The sequence below is a fragment of the Rana temporaria genome, chromosome 2 (genome assembly GCF_905171775.1).
Source record: "Rana temporaria chromosome 2, aRanTem1.1, whole genome shotgun sequence".
NCBI classification, from domain to species: Eukaryota; Metazoa; Chordata; class Amphibia; order Anura; family Ranidae; genus Rana; species Rana temporaria.
The window spans coordinates 71,205,476-71,227,137 of NC_053490.1; the positions used below are offsets into that span (position 1 = coordinate 71,205,476).

At 42.1% G+C, this 21,662-nt stretch overlaps 1 protein-coding gene across 2 annotated transcripts in view; it reads right to left on the minus strand.

The window, feature by feature from the left end:
* Positions 1–21,662, minus strand: part of COG6 (component of oligomeric golgi complex 6) — a 195,289-nt gene that overhangs the window by 36,605 nt on the left and 137,022 nt on the right. For both annotated transcript variants that reach the window (XM_040340358.1, XM_040340359.1), the window contains exons 11-13: positions 20,714–20,778; positions 11,441–11,532; positions 8,002–8,119 (exon numbers count right to left, since the gene is read on the minus strand). In XM_040340358.1, the coding sequence (XP_040196292.1) occupies positions 8,002–8,119; positions 11,441–11,532; positions 20,714–20,778 (275 nt within the window). The remainder of the gene's footprint in view (positions 1–8,001; positions 8,120–11,440; positions 11,533–20,713; positions 20,779–21,662) is intronic.

A 21,662-nucleotide genomic window follows, 5' to 3' on the forward strand; every position in this document is an offset into this window, starting at 1 on the left:
GTTATACGTATTTTAGTTTTAGTTCCAGGAGCTTCTAAAGGACAAGAGTGACAAAACCACTCTCATTGACCGTCCATGTTAAAAATTTAAAATTTTTTCCTGCAAAACACACAAAGACGCTCTTTTCTAAATCGCTGGCATGGCCACAATTTTAAGTTTATCAACATAAATTTCATATCGATGCGTTCACAAGGGCCGTGTCTTTCAAACGGTGAAGTCGCTGTATCGATCGCATGTACGGTTGTGGATTTATTACGTTTTGTTTGGAGGCGTAATTAATGTATTGGTCTGTGAATTAAAAGGCGTTTGTAATGGAATTTCTTTCCATAAATAGCTTTCTACCTCAGTGCAATATTCCTCCTCACTGACCTGGGGGGAGGGGAAACCTCTTGAGGGGGGAGGGGCGACCAGGAAGTCAGCATACTCTCTACTTTGCAGATAGAGAAAGGAGCTGTGTGTCCTAAAGATAGTGTAGTGGTTATGGTGAATGGCTTTGGTGCGGGCTCAGCAATTCAGCATTCCCACTCGCATTTTCCTCAGGGAATGCATTTTCTAGTTCTTAATTTTAATTTTAATTTTATTCCGTACGTTTTTTGGCTCTGCGTAACTTCTGCATACTTTCAGCTATTGAGACCATTCAACTTTTAAAATGTTCATCTCGTTCAGCTAACGATGGGACTTCTTCAAGTTTTTTTGTACTATTTATACTTTTTAAAATATTAAGCTTTTAGACACTTTTTTTTAACATTGAAGTCAATGAGAACATCCTTTTTCCTGCTTCAAAACACACGTTCTGCCAAAAGTTTCAGCTCCTTCATACTTTCACTTACAGACACCAAACAAACTTTAAAGCGGTCACAAAATATTCAGCTATCCAAACATGACTTTTTAGATTGATATCTTTTACGGTTTTTGTGAAAACGCAATTTACGTTTAGTGATTTTTTTATCGGTTATAATGTAATCCTATGGAGCAGGTTTAGAGTGTGTCATGTGACCTTTAGAGTGGAGATCATCCACAAAAAATATTATATTTAAAAAAAGGGCGAACAAATTGCTCTCACGCCCACAAGATCTACTTGTCATACACAATTTATATATCAAAACGTAGGTATGCTTGTCTGGTTTCAGGCAATGTGATCAGTTTTGTGATACGTATTTTAGTTTTAGTTCCAGGAGCTTCTAAAGGACAAGAGACATGTTAAAAAGTCTAAAAAATGTTTCTGCAAAACACACAACGACGCTCTTTTCTAAATCGCTGACATGGCCACATTTTTAAGTTTATCAACATAAATTTCATATCGATGCGTTCACAAGGGCCGTGTCTTTCAAACGGTGAAGTCGCTGTATCGATCGCATGTACGGTTGTGGATTTATTACGTTTTGTTTGGAGGCGTAATTAATGTATTGGTCTGTGAATTAAAAGGCGTTTGTAATGTTATTTCTTTCCATAAATAGCTTTCCTTACCTCAGTGCAATATTCCTCCTCACTGACCTGGGGGGAGGGGAAACCTCTTGAGGGGGGAGGGGCGACCAGGAAGTCAGCATACTCTCTACTTTGCAGATAGAGAAAGGAGCTGTGTGTCCTAAATATACTGTAGTGGTTATGGTGAATGGCTTTGGTGCGGGCTCAGCAATTCAGCATTCCCACTCGCATTTTCCTCAGGGAATGCATTTTCTAGTTATCATTCAAAGTGTGACAGCGCTGAAAGCTGAAAATTGGCCTGGGTAGGAAGGGGGTGAAAGTGCCCAGTAATGAGGTGGTTAATGTATTACTTAAAGCGGAGTTCCACCTAAAAATGGAACTTCCGCTTAACCCACTCCTCGCCCCCTTACATGCCACATTTGGCATGTAATTTTTTGGGGGGGGAGTGGGGGCTTCAGGAGAAGGGGACTTCCTGTCCCACTTCCTCCTTCCGCCGAGGGGCTGCAAAGGTGATTAGCTTAATCGCCTTTTCACAGCCCCTCCCTGTAGGCGAGCGCCTGTCCAATCGGACGGCGCCGCTCGTGCATGCGCAGTGGGTGCCCGGCCGTGAAGCCGAAAGCTGTCACTGCCGGGTGCCCACACTAAGAATGAAGATGCTGGCCGGCGAGGGGGGGGGGCGAGGAGCGGAGCCCCGGCCGGCGCGTCGCTGGAGCCATGGAGCAGGTAAGTGTCAGTTTATTAAAAGCCAACAGCTACACTTTTTGTAGCTGCTGACTTTTAATAAACTTAAAAAAAAAGTGGAAAACCCCTTTAAAAGTAATGTGCCGTTTTCCCATTAAGGTGCTATACAGGATTTGCACTGAGTGTTCTATCAAATTCTTAATTTAAAAGGTAAATTAAATAAAAAATTACTTAATTTCCAGCTACTTTAGTCAGACCTAAATATTAAGCGGAAAGTCAAAGCCAGAGTTTACAAGGTTTATATGGCATCAACATCGTGCAATGTAAGGGTGAAAACATCATTCTATTGCTGGCTTAAATTAAAGCCAAAATACGCCTGAACACGACACAGAGCAAGACTGACGACTAGGAACAGCTCGTTCAGAGCACAATCAATACCAGTAATACGAGAGACGCGCTCGCTTTGTGTCATCAGCTAGAATAACACCTAACACACACACTGTATATGTGTAAAAAAGATACAAAAAAATCATCTAATACAGTGAACACGTTAAAAGCTGCAAATTTTAATTAGTCTCCAAAAGTTAAATAATATGATACAATGCTTCAAAAAAATGTATGTTTTAACACTTTCAATACAATGCTACTTTCATTAATTAAAGTGTTTTTACAAGCATTTTATATTTAAAAAACAGAAAAACAAAACAGGTTATACTTACCATTGTGCAACGGTATTTCACAGAGCCGACCCCATACCTCTTCTTTGGCAGTCCCTCACCGGCGCTGTCCTCTCCCTCTTTATTTGACTGACAGCAGCAGAAGCCTAAAGCCTCGTACACACGATCGGATTTTCCACAACAAATGTGCGATGGCAGGGTTTTGTCTGGAAAATCCGAGCGTTTGTATGCTCCATCGGACAATTGTTGATGGATTTTTGTTGGATAGCATGCTTCAAATGTGTGCTGTCGTATTATCCCATCGTGTATACACAAGTCCAGTACAAACACGCGTGCTCAGAAGCAATGCTAACAATAGTACAACATTAGCAGAAGTTGATGAAAGGGGGGCGCTAAAGAGCTGAAAAACCATGGCGTTTTGTATTTGTTGGCTGACAACGTTTTTCTGTCTGTATGCAGAACAAGTTCACGGCCAACACCCTTCGCACAAAATTCCACGGCTTTGTCCAATGGAAATCTGATCGTGTGTACGAGGCTTAAGGCTCCCACTAGAAGGTAGGAAAATGGGGCTGCCCATTGAGACAACGCTGGATCATGAGAGGTGTCAGGTAAGGGCGGGGGGAGGGGGGCTGGGGGGAGCTAATAGAACATTTTTTTATCATAATGCAGGGAATGCATTAAGGTAAAAAAAGGTTTGCTTTTAGGACCACTTGCACAAAATTAATTGTTCAAGTTAAAGGGTTTGAAAAGTAAGATGTGAGTAATGTACAAAATTTTAGGAAATCTCAAAGTCATCTTCGCAAAATAAAGTTCAGAAAATGAGTTTAATATTTAGCGCAATAGAGGTGTGCAGTAGTGTGCCAAAAGGATGATGGCACAAGAACTCATGTTCTCCAATTGCACTGGAATGTGTTTTGAGTGCAATTTTTTATTTATAAAATGGTCTAAATATCTAAGATTAAACCTGCTCCCACCCCATCCTAAGTTCTATAGTGCATCTGGAAAATATTCACAGCGCTTCACTTTTTTTCACATTTTGTTATGTTACAGCCTTATTCCAAAATAGATTAAATTCACTATTTTCCTCAAAATTCGACAAACAATACCCCATAATGAAAACGTAAAAAAAAAGTTTGTAATCTTTGCAAATGTCATAAAAATGTAAAACAAAAACAATCCCATGTGCATATTAAACACTTCTGGCCCGCCCACCGGCATTTTACGTCGGTACTTTGAAGAGGAATACCGTTGTTATGGCAGCAGATAGCTACCATAACCCCGGTATCCTCTTCTTCAGCAGGCGGTCCACTTCAAGAAAAAAATGGTCTCTGCGGCAGTTTCGGCCTGAGATCACTTTTAATCGGCGGCGGGAGAGGCCCCCCTCCGCCGCTTACCGGCAATCAGGTCCTGCCGCTGGCTTGACATGGAGACGAGTGAGGGGAAGATGGCCCCCACCCGTCTCTATATCATTGCAGGGCGGAAGCGATGTCAAAACATCACTTCCGCCCATAGCTCTTAAAGGGACACTTTTTTTTTTAAATTACATAAAATGTTATTTTTATTTTTGATTGCATTTTAGTGTAAATATGAGATCTGGGGTCTTTTTGACCCCAGATCTCATATTTAAGAGGTTTTGTCATGTTTTTTTTTCTATTACAAGGGATGTTTACATTCCTTGTAATAGGAATAAAACTGACACATTTTTTTTTTTAAAGAACAGAGTAAAAATGAAAAACAAAATAACTAAGAAGAAGATTTTTTATTTTTTTTTTAAACACGCTTCGTCCCGCCAAGCTTGAGTCCAAAAGCAAACGCATACGTGAGTAGCGCCCGCATATGAAAATGGTGTTCAAACCACACATGTGAGGTATCGCTGCAATCGTTGGATGCGAGAGCAATAATTCTACCCCTAGACTTTCTCTGTAACTCAAAACATTCAACTTGTAGAATTTTTTAAACGTTGCCTATGGAGATTTTTAAGGGGGTGCAACTTTGAAGCATGACATGTTGGGTATCAATTTAGGCGGCGTAACGTCATCTTTCACAATATAAAAGAAAAAGGGAATTTTATCCCAAAAAAGTGTGCCTGTAAGACCACTGCGCAAATACGGTGTGACAAAAAGTATTGCATAGTATGCCATTTTATGCTCTAGCGTGTTATGCCGCGTACACACGATCATTTTTCGGCATGTAAAAAAACGAAGTTTTTTAAAAATGTAATTTAAAACGATCGTGTGTGGGCTTCACATAATTTTTCTGGTTCTGAAAAACGACAAAAAAAAAATTCGAACATGTTGCATGTTTTAACAACGTTTTAAACTGTCGTTTTTCGGGTTGTAAAAAATGATCGTGTGTGGGCTTAAACGACGTTAAAAACCCACACATGCTCAGAAGCAAGTTATGAGACGGGAGCGCTCGTTCTGGTAAAACTACCGTTCGTAATGGAGTAAGCACATTCATCACGCTGTAACAGACAGAAAAGCGCGAATCGTCTTATACTAACACGAAAATCAGCTAAAGCAGCCCAAAGGGTGGCACCGTTTGAATGGAACTTCCACTTTATAGTGCCATCGTACGTGTTGTACGTCACCGCGCTTTGCTAGAGCATTTTTTTTTAACGATCGTGTGTGGGCAACGTCGTTTTAATGATGAAGTTGGAAAAAACATTGTTTTTTCAAGAGGCTGAAAAACGTCGTTTTTTACAAGCCGAAAAATTATCGTGTGTACGCAGCATTAGAAACAAAAAATATATAGCCTCTGTCTGAGATTTGGCGTTTACAAGTTAAAAACATTTTTTTGCTAGAAAATTATTTAGAACCCCCGAAAGTCTCAAAAATATGTTAAAACAAATAAATCATTAAAACATTAGTAACGCTTAGGAAGTTCTTATATGGATATAAAGTTCCACTTGTTTTAATTGAAAGAAGCAAGGTGTAGAATAACAGATAGTCCACTTTGAATATGGTTGAAAAACTCAAATCTTTGCAGATCGTAATTTCAGTGCAATATCCTTCACCACATTGCTTGTGTGGGAATCCCCCAAAGGTGATGCACTTACCAGATGATAAAGGGTTAACAGTGTGTCTTTTACTGGTTAATATCAGCAGACTCTTGTTTGCATCAGATCAGGCGTTTCCTCATTGCTTTCGTCAGAGGGCGTGTAAAGCAATGGAGGAAACGTGCGTCAGGGCTAGTCCACGCAGCAACCCACGCCGTTCATTACCTGTAATACCTCACCCGGGAATACTGCTTCAGCGGTAGGAAGGTATATCAGGATCCAACGACTTAACAAGGAGATACATTATAGGCAATTTAAAATGTTGTTACATTGTAAGTGCACATCCATATGGAATTTCTTTTATTATATAAATAAAACAATTTTATTACTGGATTACGCCATGTGCTCTTTTGTTTCTTTGCTTGTTACAAGCAATACTCAGATGGAGACACGCAGAGTGTGCTGCCAACATCCATCCACGGATTCAGCCTGATCTGATGCAAACAAGAGTCTGCTGAAAATTATAAATATTTCACATGGTTACATTGTAGCATGACTGCGCAATTGTCATTCAAAATATGACAGCGCTGAAAGCTGAAAATTGGCCTAGGCAGGAAGGGGGTGCAAGTGCCCTGTATTGAGGTGGTTAATCATAACCTGGGAACAAAAATAAGGAACTGTTTTACCTGGTCAAATATCTGTAACGTAACAAATACCTGTAATCTCGTAATCCACACAGCACGCATAGAGCAGGGAGGGGTTAGAATCCCTGTCAGGTTTTTACTGCTACCTGGAACTTGTTAGAGGGATTACCTAGTCACATGTAAATACCTGGATGAGTGGTGACATGACAATAGCAGTGGCACTGGCCACCAATTAAAAAGAGATCAAATATGCCTGGGCAGCTGCTGGTTGCTGGCCGCAGATAACTACACACAGCATGTGTATGGGCAACGTTTCTCTGCCATCCAGCTAATCACGCGAATGGTTCCCAACTATAGATCATCGAATGTCTGTAAATAGCTTCCTGTCATTCTAATTAACAAACTGCATAGAAGAAGGGAGACAATGCATAACAGTTGACAGGCAAATGTCAGATTTCAGATGACCTATATCACTCAGAAATTCTTCCCTGAATATTTTCCTCTAGATATTTCCTAGGTTGATCATCATAATATTCATCATTATAAATGCAGCAGTTGTGACTCAATTGCACCACAGCTTTATATATAAGACTCTAATTGTTACAATGTAGTCGACAGAATGTAAAGAAAATTAATTAATTCAAGGATAGTCCCTATATTAGATGTCAGTCAGAAAAAAACAATACATATCAAACCAAATTGGATCATTATTTAGATACATTGGCCCGGATTCACAAAGCACTTTCGCCGACGTATCTCGAGATACGCCGCGTAAGTGTAAATATGCGCCGTCGTATTTATGCCCCGTGCCCACAAAACTAGATACACCTGAAAATAGGCTTCCTACGACCGACGTAACTTGCCTACGCCGTCGTATCGTGGGCGCATATTTACGCCGTGCGCATTTGCCGCTCCCATAGATTTTCTATGCACATATGCAAATGAGGGAGATACGCCGATTCACAAACGTAGTTGTGCCCGGCGCATCATATACGCGGTTTGCGTAAGTCGTACGTCCAGCGTAAAGTTTTTCCCCATATAGGAGGCGCAACTCATGCAAAGGTATGGACCAGGGAACACAAGCCGTCGTATCTTTTGTCGTTTACGTTGTATGTGAATATGACTAGGCGTAGGTTACGTTCACGTCGTAGGCAGTGATTCGACGTATCTTAGGCAGTTGTCTGGATGCGATTCTGAGCATGCACATTGGGATGCGGCCACGGGACGGCGCATGCGCCGTTCATTTTAAGTACTTCTATGGCACTTGGCCCATCATTTGCATGGGGTCAAGCCTCATTAGCATGGCTCACGCCCACTTCCACCTACGCTGGCTTACGCCGAGGAAACCCAGCGTGTATTTAACAGCGAGTGGGAGCAAGTGCTTTGTGAATCCAGTACTTGCCTCTGTGCACTGCGCCGGCGTAGCGTAAAAGAGATACGCTACAGCGGCATAAATATGCGCCAATTTCTGTGAATCCGGGCCATCAAGTTCATTACAATTGTAATTTTTTTTCTACATAGTACAAGATACATAAGACAAGTATATGCACCCTTATGAAGCAATATCTGTCCTTACCTTGTCCATCAGTTTACTTGCATGTAAGGTCAGACTGTTGAGAAATATCTTTTTGCTCAATAAATGCATTTCTTCTATTGTAGTCAGCAGTGTAGAGGCGCTTGTGCCAACAATTCCACTACAAGAGACAACAATTTTAAGGAGTTTTCTCATTTAGAAGCAGTACTTAGTGTAAAAGAAAACATCTTTGAGAATTATTTTGAACACAAGCACATGATCACATGACTGTGAAGCCAATGCAATGGTTCTGGAGTTATGAACTTTTAAAGGACCTGGCTAGAAAAAGGTAAACAGGAAGTTCAATCAAACAAAAACTATACTTCAATCTACTCTCACCCCCATTCTTAGCCATTTCTATTAAACCTGTACATTAAAGATCTGTATACTTACCTATGCTGAGGGTGCCCGGTCACATGAACTGGTCCCAGCACTGGCTTCAGTGAAGAGGAGAGAATGCCAAAAATGACTGCAGAGTCTAGGTGATGATGTCACCCATAGGCTTACTATTGGCATCTATTGTCGGCTGTCCCTCCTCTACCCTTAAGCCGGTGTTGGGACACAATCATGTGACTGGACAGCAGTTCCCCTCAGAATAGGTAACTATACACATCTTTCCTTTCACAGCGTAGATAGAGGAGGCTTAGAATGGGCTGGTAGTAAATTATGTTTAGTTAGAGTTTGATTGAACGTCCACTTTAAGAAGAATTAGAGACTCAGCAAAAAACTAAATAATTATATACATTAGCAGGATATGTAACATGTGGTAATAACCTTGTATATGTAGAGAAAAGGGTTTATTAACTGCTGAGAGTTACCATATGGAGTCATGACTGATCTCTAGGGAGATGAAGGTAGGAAGTTATACACATTTTGGCAAACACCAGCAGCTCTATAACATAGTGTTTTCTAGAAGTTCTAAAGATCATGTAGGAGTTAGGGCATGGCACCATGAGATTCCCACTTTTAGGGAACCAAAGAATTCCAGGCTTCATCAGTTTTTTCATGACTGTCACTTACTTATAATCTGTCCCAGACCTCAGGCACTTTCGTATTTTGATTGTGTAAATTAGAACAGGGCATTTTACAATTTTTCACATATACAGCCATGTTCTAGATCAGGGATCCCCAAATTATGGACCTCCAGCTGATGCGGAAATACACATCGCATGAGGCATTGTAAAACTGTGACATTCACAGATATGACTAGTCATGATGGGAATCGTAGTTCCTCAACAACTGGAGGGCCATAGTTCGGAGACCTCTGTTCTAGATCAACCAACGACTGCTTTAACACATTTCCTGACATTATGGTAATTGGATTAAGCTGGGTATGCTACCCATGTTGGGCAATTGTTTGAACTAAGGAAGGTACTTTGATGAGTGATTAAACATTATCATTACAACTGAACATTTCAGCTGAATGACAAACTACTACCAGCTATCTGACTCTTATGCTAAACCTCTGTACTAGCATTTAAAAAAAATTAAGCGTGCAGATAAGAAAGGGAGAAAAAAAAAAAAAAATTTTGTTTTTCTATGGTACTACCAAAACATGAAGGCATTGGAAATATTGCTTTAGCAGAGTTGGGCTAGTCATCGCTGGTTCTGCACAGTACGTGATAACATCGAGGGCACTCCCACATTCCAGTGCTCAAAAGAAGAGGATTGGCTGGCATAACTGCAGGTTAACGTATTACTCAGTCCTGTACTGTACTCCAAGAAACAGATATTATTGGTAAGCACAAACGCCTATTTTCTTAGTAAAACAGCATGAGATACAAGATCTCAAGTCAAAATTAGTAAAACTGAGGGATGGTCAACACAGCAAACAATGCCAGTAGACTCCCAAACCAACAGGTCAAGAAGGCTCAACAGACCCAAATAGCAGCTTGTGGCACCTCATGCAAAAACTGGCATCAGAGGGAGCCTGAACATTCACCTGATAGAATATGTGAACAGTGAACAGAAGCCCAGGTGGCAGCCTTGCAAATCTGAGAAACGGAATGCCTGATACTGAAGAGCCTGTGATGCACTAACAGATATGGTGGAGAAACCTTATCCTTTAAACCATAAGCTCCAATGATCAACTTTGAAATGGCAAGATGCCCCTGAGGGAACTCTTGGAATGAATAGTATACAGGAGGAATTATGTGAGTGAAATTCAGGTCACTAGAGAGTACGAGGCCGAGGTTTGTCTTTTGATGGTACACAGGGCCAAATGCTGCTTCAGACCAGACTGGAGGAAGGACAGAATACACCCCACAGAGTACTTTCTCAGGCCCCGTACACACGTCCGAGGAACTCGACGGGCAAAACTCATCGTTTTGCTCGTCGAGTTCTGTGTGAAGCCGCCAAGGATCTCGGCGAGCCAACTTTCCTCATTGAACAACGGGGAAATAGAGAACATGTTCTCTATTTGGCTCGACGAGGAACTCGTCGGCTTCCTCGGCCGAAAGTGTACACACGGCCGGGTTTCTCGGCAGAATTCAGCTCCGATCGAGTTTCTGGCCGAATTCTGCCGAGAAACTCGGTCGTGTGTACGGACCTAAGACAACAGTTCCCCAGCTCACATCAAGCAAAAAAAACAAGTACCATGCACCGAGAGGACAATAAGGACAGCTCCCCAGCCTGAGAGGCTAGTATCCGTCATGGAAACTTTCCACATTTTTGAAGAAAAGAGCTTGCTTAATTCCAACACTGAGTTGGAAATCCACAAAAGAGACCGAATTTTTATAATACAGAGTGAAACTGGGTGTACAGCACAAAATTGAAAGAGGCAACCATGAGAACCAAGACCCTCATTGCAGGAGAGAAGTGAGGGCTTTCCTTAGGCCCAAATAGCTCAGGCATGAACTCTTTGGTCCCAGAGAAAGCCCTCTTTGAATGTCCTACTTTTGGTACAGGGAAAATGACCCCTTGAGACAAGAGTTGCTGGGCAGCAGCAAGTACATCTGCCTGTTGTAATTGACATAGAAGCAAGTTTAAAAGTATGAAAGCAGGGAGTAGGCAGAGTGCAAATCTCCAGTTTGTAGTGCCTGGAAACAACATTCTAATCTAGACTCAGGCATCTGAGATATTCCTGGACCAAAAGGCCAAGCGGGACAGCAGGCATCCACCCTCTCTGAGAAGTAGAGGTACACAGGGTACCTCTACTTCTCAGAGAGGGTGGATGCCTGGGAAGAAGTCTGGAAAGCCTTAGAAGCAAATTCTTACGCTTTGTAATCTGATGTACTTTTCCAAGGAGCTACAAAACAAGGGTTTGCCTTCAAATGGTAACTGCTCAAGGTGGTTCTTGCATGGGACTTGCTGAATGCCATTTTAGCTAAAGAATCCTATGCATGTGGAAGCTTTTTGTAAATTGTTGGCATTATATAAATACCTGTAATTAAAAAAAAATATAAAATATGTGGTCGCTTAAAGTTTTTCTTCAGGTCCTTACCTTATTGTGTGGTGGTAAAATTTCAAAAGATTAGAGATTTTGTACAGCAGCACTGCACCTGGCTCTGCAATGATAACTTGTTCTATACGAACCTAACAAAATAAAGCAGGACATTCACGTTAATAAAATATGACAACAGCTGATTAGCACTGTGGGTAATCCATTTATAAATAGGGCAGGTTAGAAGCCAAGGCAAACAGAAATATTTTGAAAAGCCAACCTGAGAGAACCAGGCATGACAAAATTATTGAATGCACAACCGAGTTTAAGGTATCGAGACTGCATGTCATGTGGAAGTCACTAATAGTCTCTCTAGTCAATGATTATTAGTGTTTCACCTGATAGTCATCCTTTTTTGCCAATCCATTGTATTTTCTTGGCTTGAGCCAATGGGCCCAGGGTAAGTTGCATGCAGTAAAAGGTAAAAAACATTCCGTCTTTACAACCATTTTTTAAAGTTGAACACTTGGCAAAATATTTAATTTTATGAAGAAATGGGTGAGAGCCTGTCAAGTATTTATTCCAGGTCCATGCAAGGCTGCTTTCTCCTTAACTCCTGCTAGATAAAGGAGCATCTCTACAGAGACACAAGCAAAAACATTTTTTTGTTGAACTTCTGACAATACTTGTGTCACAGGCACGGGTAGGTAACATCTCCCCAATGAAAAAACAGGGTGAAAGTTTTTTTTTTTATAGAGATAGAGGTGGAAGAGTGTTCCTTTTTACAGGGCATGGTTATTGAAGACTAAAGGGTCTGTTTTAAAGGGGTTGTTAATATCAAGAAATCGCAAAATTATTACTTTAAATCCCTGTACACAGCATCGGAATTTCTGATGGAAAAAGTCAGACAAACTTTTTCCATGGGAAATTTCCGACCGTGTATATGCCCCATCAAAGTAATTCCATCGGAAATTCCGATGAATTCCATCAGAGTTTAGATAGAGAACATGTTCTCTTTTGCTCCGATGGAATTCCGTTGGGAATTCCTATGTGATTTTGGGCGGACAAAGGTCCGATCGTGTGTACGGGGCTTTACTCCCACAAACGTATACAAATTAGTTTGAGACAAGAGTTTGCTATGTGTCTTTTGAATGTCGATGATCAAGTCTTGTAATCTAAAGCACTTCTGATACCTGTAACATTCCAATGAACCAATTCTCAAACACTTTTTAAATGCTACTCAAATGCTATGTGGTGTTAAAAGAGAAGTGCAGGTTTTGAAAAAAAAAATGAACATCCATACTCACCTAGGTGGATGTAGCATCGACCTGATACAGCATCTGTCCCCTGCCACCGTTACACTGAGAACTGAGCAATCAAAGATCACTGACTGTCCAATAGGGAGCCGTCTTAATGTACACTACTGAAGTCGCTCCGACTTCAGAAAAGGTTCCTGTACTACTTCAATCCGACTTGTAGGCAACTTGTACCCATTGATTTCAATGGAAGTTGCCTCTGAATTCGGATCACTGTCTTAACTGAAGCAATAATGAAGGAAGATAACCTACATTTCTCAGGCAAACCCCTCCCTCCCCCAGAGCTGATTGTTGTTTGATTGGCCACTGGAAAGCCTCCTGTCCTGGAGGCGACTTGAAGTTGCCTTGTACTGTCCTGGAGGCGACTTGAAGTTGCCTTGTACTGTCCTGGAGGCAACTTGAAGTTGCCTTGGAAGTTGCCTGATGATTCATACTCAAGTCGTGTCCAAGTTGCCTCCCAAAGTCATGCTGGAAGTCGTGTTGCCCCAGTGTGAACTGGCTCTTACAAGACAAAACAAGAGAAGCCAAACATAAATACATTAAACTTCACCTTGGAATCGGCACATCACAAATGAGTGTCAATGCTTGGAAAACATACTGGAAATTTGACAAGCTCCGATTACAGCATTGATGCCAAGCAACTGCATGAAATAGCCCTGAAACGGCATGCTAGCACTTGGACTGGATTTGCTAGTTAATTTATGTATAGACGACCTCTTCCTGCATCCAGCGCTCTTTTTTTCTCCCCGACAATCCAGCTTGTGGGTGGTCCCTTGGTTTTCTCCCATCCAATGCAGGCGATGAGCCCTGCATTAAAGTGCTTTATGACAACAGAGTGCCTGCGACCACTAGAAAACCTTACAGAAGAGGATAGCATAGCGTGGAGGAAGCCTGTGTGAGTGAGGGACCCTGGGAATAAGCGATCATTTAGGGCTCTTTTACACAGAACGCAGTTGGATGCATTTTGAACAGCACTCCAACTGCATAGACAGACCAAAATCAAGGTAATCCTATGGGCACAGTGCAAATCATTCCAGTGCAGTTAAAAAAAAAAAAAAAAAAAAGTAGAGCATGTTGCATTTTTCTGCACTGCTAATGCAGGAAACGCGCTACAAACATGCTTCAAACACACCATACCGCACCCCTTTAAGCCAAGAAAGCCAAGCCCAAAAATCGATAGAAAAACACTCTGAATATTCAGTGCAAAATGCAATCAAGCGCACGGCAAACGTGCTTCAAATGCATGGAAACATGCAGTCAAAAACGTGCAGTTATGTGCAGTTTTGTGCAGTTTCTGGTGTGAATGGGCCCTTAAAGTGGAGTTCCACCCATAAATATAACATTACATCAGTAGTTTTAAAAAAATGTCATTAGTCCTTTACGAATTCTTTTTTTTTTTTTTTTTTTTTTAGATGCCTTCAAAGTGTTGTTGCTAGGCAGAATAGTTAATCTTCCCACTTCCTGCACCTAGGTGCTTAATGCTTCCTAACCTACACTGCACAGACTCCTGGGAATGTAGTGGGTGTAACTTTCCATGAGTCTGTGCACTCCCCAGTCTCAAAGAATCATGTGACTTGGACCGCACAGGTGCTGAAACCTGATCTGACACTGCTTGTGCAGCACTGAGCATGTGCGAGTTTTGCAAGGCTAAAATCCAGGAAGTCTTATGCCGGGTACACACGAGAGGATTTATCCGCGGATACGGTCCTCCGGACCGTTTCCGCGGATAAATCCTCTCAGGATTTTGATCCGATGGAGTGTCCATACCATCGGATCGAAATCCGCGCCGAATTCCCATCGCGATGACGTGTCGCGCCGTCGCCGCGATGATGACGCGGCGACGCTGTCATATAAGGAATTCCACGCATGCGTCGAATCATTACGACGCATGCAAGGGGATGGGTTCGGACGGATCGATCCGCTGGAGCCGATTCCAGCGGATAGATTTCTTAGCATGCTAAGAAATTTTTATCCGCTGGAAATCGGTCGGCCCGAAAAAAATCAGCGGAAAAATATCCGCTGGGTTGTACACACCAGCGGATCTATCCGCTGGAACTGATCCGCAGATCAATTCCAGCGGATAGATCCTTTCGTGTGTACGGGGCCATACAGTCTGGCTTCATGATGCCCACACTTAAGATGGCCCCAGTCAATTTCTATTTTATAAAGTGTCTAAATGCTGTAACAACCTAACAAAACGGACCTTAGTTTACAGACTAACTTTACTAGAATACATTAAGCTTGTGTATTACAGGGGTATTTATATTTAAAAAGTGAAATTGTGGCCGGAACTCCGCTTTAACCTTTGCAGGGGGAGCCCCACTAAAAAGGGAGGATTTTTCTTTTGCCAGTTTTAATGTAATTGAAGTGGTAATATTATCAGTGTTCAATATTTATCTCAGTGCTAGCTTTTAAATCATACTTGAACATGGCACACAAGCTGACAACAGGGAGCACTAAGCCAAATTATATGAAGTATGAAAAAGCTTCTGCCCACCAGATTAAGCCCACAACAAAGCTAAAACCATTGGGTGTGTTAAAGCTACATTCTTTTAAATGAACATTCCCACAGCGATGTAAACCATCCTATTTCTATACACAAAAACATAACCTTGGATGTGACTATGTTATCATACTTTAATTAAACTGGATACGCAGAAATGACAGTTTGACCAGCGACGATAGCATTAGAATGTGGCCTTCTGGTGTTTTCAAAGTAATAGCTTTGAAACATTTCGAAAGGAACAACTTTGTTTTCACTTGTCCCCTGGTCAGCAATACTAAAATGATGGGAAAATGCGTATGTTCTGTTTGCGATAGGAGTCTTAAAGGAGTTGTAAAGGAAAAAAAAGAATTGCCTAAAATTAATGTCTGCAAGGTAGACAGACAGAATAGTGTAATGATCCTGTTAAAAAACAAGTACCGTATTTAATCGGCGTATACCGCGCACTATTTTGCCCTGAAAAATCAGGGCAAAATCGTGTGTGCGCGATAATTGCCGATACCCGCTTTCCCGCCACGAGTTTGAATACTGCGCCGGCATATACCGAGCACAGTACACTCGTGTATCTTCGGGCAGTCTCGGCGCCTCTCGCACTGACGTCCTGAGCGTACAGGACGTCAGCGCGACAGTTGCCGAGCCTGCCCGACGATACACGAGTGTACTGCGCTCGGTATATGCCGGCGCAGTATTCAAACTCGGCGCGGGAAACGAGCGGGGAGGACGCGAGGACACCGCAGAAGGACGCCGGACCCGACTAAGAGGATACCCGAAGCCGCAGACGGACGCCGGACCCGGCGAGGCCGCCGATGGACGCCGCGCAAGACACCAAAACTGTAAGTACAAAACATCTTTTTTTTCCAAAGGAATTCGGGCAACTTTAGGGGTGCGCGCTATACGCGGGAGCGCGCTATACCCCGATAAATACGGTAATTACCTAGTAAATTCCTTCATCTATATCCCCTCCGGCATTCTAGTTTTTGTTCTCTCATTCACTTCCTGGTTTGCATCGTTCGTTCATGTAAGAACTACATTTCCCAGTATGCATTGTGGCACGCCCAGTAATTCAAACCTTCTTGAGGTCTCTAACACGTAGAGAGCGTCCTGCCGCACAGATGTAGCTCCCAGGAGGGGGTGAGCACGTTACTGACCACCGCAGTAAAGCCTCCAGTCACGGTGGTCAGTAAAATCAGACAAGCAAAAAGTGAACAGAACAGAGAAGAAATAGAGCAACTTCTGAGCAAAAACGAACAATGAGGAAGTGAAAAGAGGAATGTCTGCAGGTAAAGGATGCTTATTATGAAAAAACAACTGTTTCCTTTACAACCCCTTTAAAGTGGAGTTCCACCCATAAGTATAACATTACATCAGTAGTTTTAAAAAAATGTCATTAATCCTTTACGAATTTTTTTTTTTTTTTTTTAGATGCCTTCAAAGTGTTGTTGCTAGGCAGAATAGTTAATCTTCCCACTTCCTGCACCTAGGTGCTTAATGCTTCCTAACCTACACCGTACAGACTCCTGGGAATGTAGTGGGTGTAACTTTCCAGGAGTCTGTGCACTCCCCAGTCTCAAAGAATCATGTGACTTGGACAGCACAGGTGCTGAAACCTGATCTGATACTGCTTGTGCAGCACTGAGCATGTGCAAGATTTGCAAGGCTGAAATCCATGGCTTCATGATGCCCACACTTAAGATGGCCCCAGTCAATTTCTATTTTATAAAGTCTCTAAATGCTGTAACAACCTAACAAAACGGACCTTAGTTTACAGACTAACTTTACTAGAATACATTAAGCTTGTGTATTACAGGGGTATTTATATTTAAAAAGTGAAATTGTGGCCGGAACTCCGCTTTAAACTATTACTTCCTTAACACCTGAATAAAATACAAAAATCTGCTTTCATTGCAGATAGGTGACAAATTAGGCTACCACCTTTTGGGATAAACCAAGATTTTACGGAATTGTCATCAATTCAGTCCAGTTGATTATGCGTTAATTTTTTTTAATTATTTTTTTATGAAAAAATAAATAAAAAAACACATTTGGCATATTGCTTTCCTGCTTTGTGGATGCCAGTATTGCTTCTTCAAACGCATGCCCTTGTTTCATTGACAATATAGGTTTATCCAATATGCATGGTATAACAATGATCTGCAAAGTGCAGTCACCCTGAACAACCAATCAGGTTTTAGTTTCCTGCAGGGATATCAATAAAAGATTAATTTTGATTCTAAGAATTATCCTAGTAACTGCACTTATAGTAGCCATAGTAAACCTGCAAAATATTTTGTTTTGCAGAAAACAAATATCTGGAGTCCCTATTGTATGCAGCCATATTACACCTACTCCTCAAAGACTGGAGAGATTACTCAAAGCAAGCCTGTGCCAAAAGCCTGGAAACACAAGCTGTAGCACCAATGGGAATGATTGGAAATAAGTACCTTGGAAATAATGTATGCTAATTTATTTTCTCTAGAACAGGGGTCTCCAAACTTTCTAAACAAAAGGCCAGTTTACAGTCCTTCAGACATTAAAAGGGCTGGACTCATTGGGAGTAGAAAATGCCCCAGAATAAAATATGTAAGTTAGGTCCTATAGTTAATTATGTCAATAATGCTTCAAGGGGTTATAAAGGTTTGTTTTTTATTTTCTAAATCGGTTCCTTTAAACTAGTGCATTGTTGATTCACTTACCTTTTCCTTCCATTTCCCTTCTTAATTTTTTTTTCTTTGTCTGAATTGTTCACTTCCTGTTCCTCCTCAGTAAGCTGTTCTGACTAACGTCAGACCTACAGCCACACCCCCCTACAGTTGTAAACACACACTAGGTGAAACATAACTCCTTCAGCGCCCCCTGTGGTTAACTCCCAAACTGCAAATGTAATTTTCACAATAAACAATGCAATGTAAATGCATTTCTTGCTGTGAAAATGACAATGGTCCCAAAAATGTGTCAAAATTGTCCGAAGTGTCCGCCATAATGTCGCAGTCACGAAAAAAATCGGCGATCGCCGCCATTAGTAGTAAAAAAATTAAAAAAATAAAAAAAATTAAAAATCCAATAAAACTATCCCCTATTTTGTAAACGCAATAAATTTTGCGCAAACCAATCGATAAACGCTTATTGTGATTATTTTTACCAAAAATAGGTAGAAGAATACGTATCGGCCTAAACTGAGGAAAAAAAACGTTTTTATATATGTTTTTGGGGATATTTATTATAGCAAAAAGTAAAAAATATTGAATTTTTTTTCAAAATTGTCGCTCTATTTTTGTTTATAGCGCAAAAAATAAAAACCGCAGAGGTGATCAAATACCACCAAAAGAAAGCTCTATTTGTGGGGAAAAAAAAGGACGCCAATTTTGTTTGGGAGCCACGTAGCACGACTGCGTAATTGTCTGTTAAAGCGACGCAGTGCCGAATCGCAAAACATGGCCTGGGCATTTAGCTGCCTAAAGGTCCGGGGCTTAAGTGGTTAAAGGAACCTATTTAGAAAATAAAAAACAAACCTTTACAACCCCTTTCAGGCTTGGTGGTCAGTAAGAGTAAAAAAATACATAGCGCCTGTGGCCAGAAAGAGGAGAAATAGTGTCCCATAATTTATATTGGTGGAAAAAATGGTTCCCCATCATTGGTGTCATTGGGAGGAATAGTGCAAAATCATCAGCAGCCCTCAAATTTCCCCCTCGCATTTTGCAAGTGGAAAATGAGGGCTGGCGGGGCTGCCTGGGAGGGGGGGGGGGGGTAAGCATCACTAGCATGCAGGATTGAATGGGAGCCGTTCTCCCAGTGTTCGCAAAGGGGAAGAGAGAGGAGAGCAGGCGGCCGGATTGTCAAAGAGTGGGGACATTGCTGTAACAGCTTACATTTCAATTGCTGTGTGTTCCCACTGTTCACCGTCGCACATATCCCCTCCTCCTGGCCTGGAGACTGTGATATACATCACAGGTCCCGGGATTGGATGGGTGACCTGTCTAACAAAGTATCGGGGGCCAGGAGGCGGGGCTGTATGTGACAGCGAGTGTGGGGAACACGCGGAAATTGAAATATAAGTTGTTACAGCGATGTCCGCCCTCTCCATTAATACAGCTGCCTGCTCTCCTCTCTCTTCCCCTGCATGGGCGGGCTGCATCGATGGACACAGGCGGGCTGCATCGATGGACACAGGCGGGCTGCCACATTTACAAGTGGCAGAAGTGGGTGTAAAATGCCAATCATTCTCCTTAGATCTTGTGTCTGTACGCTGCTTCTGGCTCCAAAGTGCCTTCCAAGGTAATATGACCTACAAGCAGCACTTGGGAGTGACCTTGCAGGTTGAGATACGATATTAAGGTGGCCCATGCCATTCTTCTTGCAATCCCTTTTAACATTACGCGTGTATAGGGATGGCTGTAGACTCGTTATTGTTCCCTCTCACATGACAACTGTCTAGTAATCCCTGTACAGCAACTGTGAAAGCTATGTGCAAATTCAGCTTTACATTCAGAAGCTAGATTTGCAATCCTGTATACAAATGCCTACCCAGATGTAACAACATCCTGCTTTTCCTAATAGCAGAAATGTGTCCACTTTTGTTCAATGTGTGTCACTGGGCACACTGGGGTAGATTCAGAGAGCAATTACGCCGGCGTATCCATAGATACGCAGCGTAATTGCTAAGTAGCGCCGGCGTATCTACTGTCTGTATTCAGAAAGCTAGATACGCCGACTTTAGCCTAAGATACGACTGGCATAAGTCTCTTACGCCGTCGTATCTTAGGGTGCATTCTGACGATGGCCGCTAGGTGGCGCTCCCATAAATGTCAGCGTAGAGTATGCAAATTACATACTTCCGCCGATTCACGAACGTACGTGCGCCCGGCGGTAGTTTTTTACGTCGTTTTCGTCGTAAGGCTGCTCCTGCTATTAGAAGGCGCAGCCAATGTTAAGTATGGACGTCGTTCCCGCGTCGCGATTTGAAATTTTTACGTTGTTTGCGTAAGTCGTCCATGAATGGCGCTGTTATGTACACATATTCGCCAGCACACCAAGGATCATTGAAAAAACTTCCAAAAATTTAATGCATAATAGCGATCCAAAAAGCAACGTTTCGAGGTCACGCAGGACCTCTTCGTCATTTACGTGCACGTCGATACCAATGCCATCCTTGCAACGTCAATTACCGCAATGCACGTCGGGAAATTTTAGGGACGGCGCATGCGCAGTACGTTCGGCGCGGGAACGCACCTAATTTAAATGATCCACGCCCCCTACGGGATCATTTGAATTACGCACGCTTACGCCGGCCCCTTTTACGCTACGCCGCCGCAACTTTACAGGCAAGTGCTTTGTGAATCAAGCACTTGCCAGTAAAACTTGCGGCCGCGTAACGTAAGTGTCATACATTACGCCGCCGCAGTTTTGCGCGCCCCTACCTGAATCCACCCCACTGTATATTACTGGAATTATAAATGATCTTTTTTTAAGAAAAACATATAATTGAGGTTTGTAAAAGGCGATTCAGCAATTATTCACCTTCAGTGGTCTGCAGACACCCTCAGTGATATGTCCGACTACTTCCTGGATATTATCCTCAACTCCTACAAAAAATGAGACAGAGACATTAAAAATCCTACTGGCCAATCAGCTCCAGACACACAACTGAATAAGCAACTGAAACAAAAACAGAGAAATGACAGTTGCCAAATGCCGCTGCCAGCAGAAAGAAAATCTGGGGAAGGACAGGGAGACAAAACTATGGGCATGCTTACCGTCTCATCACCTTTAAGAAATAACCTTTAAAATGTAAGTAGGAGTAAAACAATTGAGATTTCTTCCATATCTGTAATGTAAAGGCTACAGGTGGCAGAAAGTGACAGTTTAGGGAGGAAGAGCGTTTGTCATTATTAGACCATATCAAAGAGATAAGGTGTGCTGGAAACAATTGGCCATGTTCTATCTCTGTCCAACGATTTTGAGCACAGCAAGGTGACACAGATATTATATGACAGAGATGTGTAGCGTGATAGTATTTAACCACTTCCATACCAGGCACTTACGCACCTTCCCGCAGAAGCCAATTTTCAGCAATGTCGCACTTTGAATGGCAATTGCGCGGTCGTGCGACGTGGCTCCCAAACAAAATTGGCGTCCTTTTTTCCCCACAAATAGAGCTTTCTTTTGGTGGTATTTGATCACCTCTGCGATTTTTTTTTTTTGCGCTACAACTAAAAAAAGACTGAAAATTTAAAAAAAAAAATATGTTTTTATTTTTTTCTGTTAATTTTATTGTAAATAAGTACGTTTTCTCTTTCAATTACGGGCACTGATATGGCGGCACTGATGGGCACCGATGAGGTAGTACTGACGGGCACAGATGAGGTGGCACTGATTGGCGGCGCTGGTATGCGGCACTGATGGGCACACATAGGCGGCACTGATGGGCACACATAGGCGGCACTGATGGGCACACATAGGCGGCACT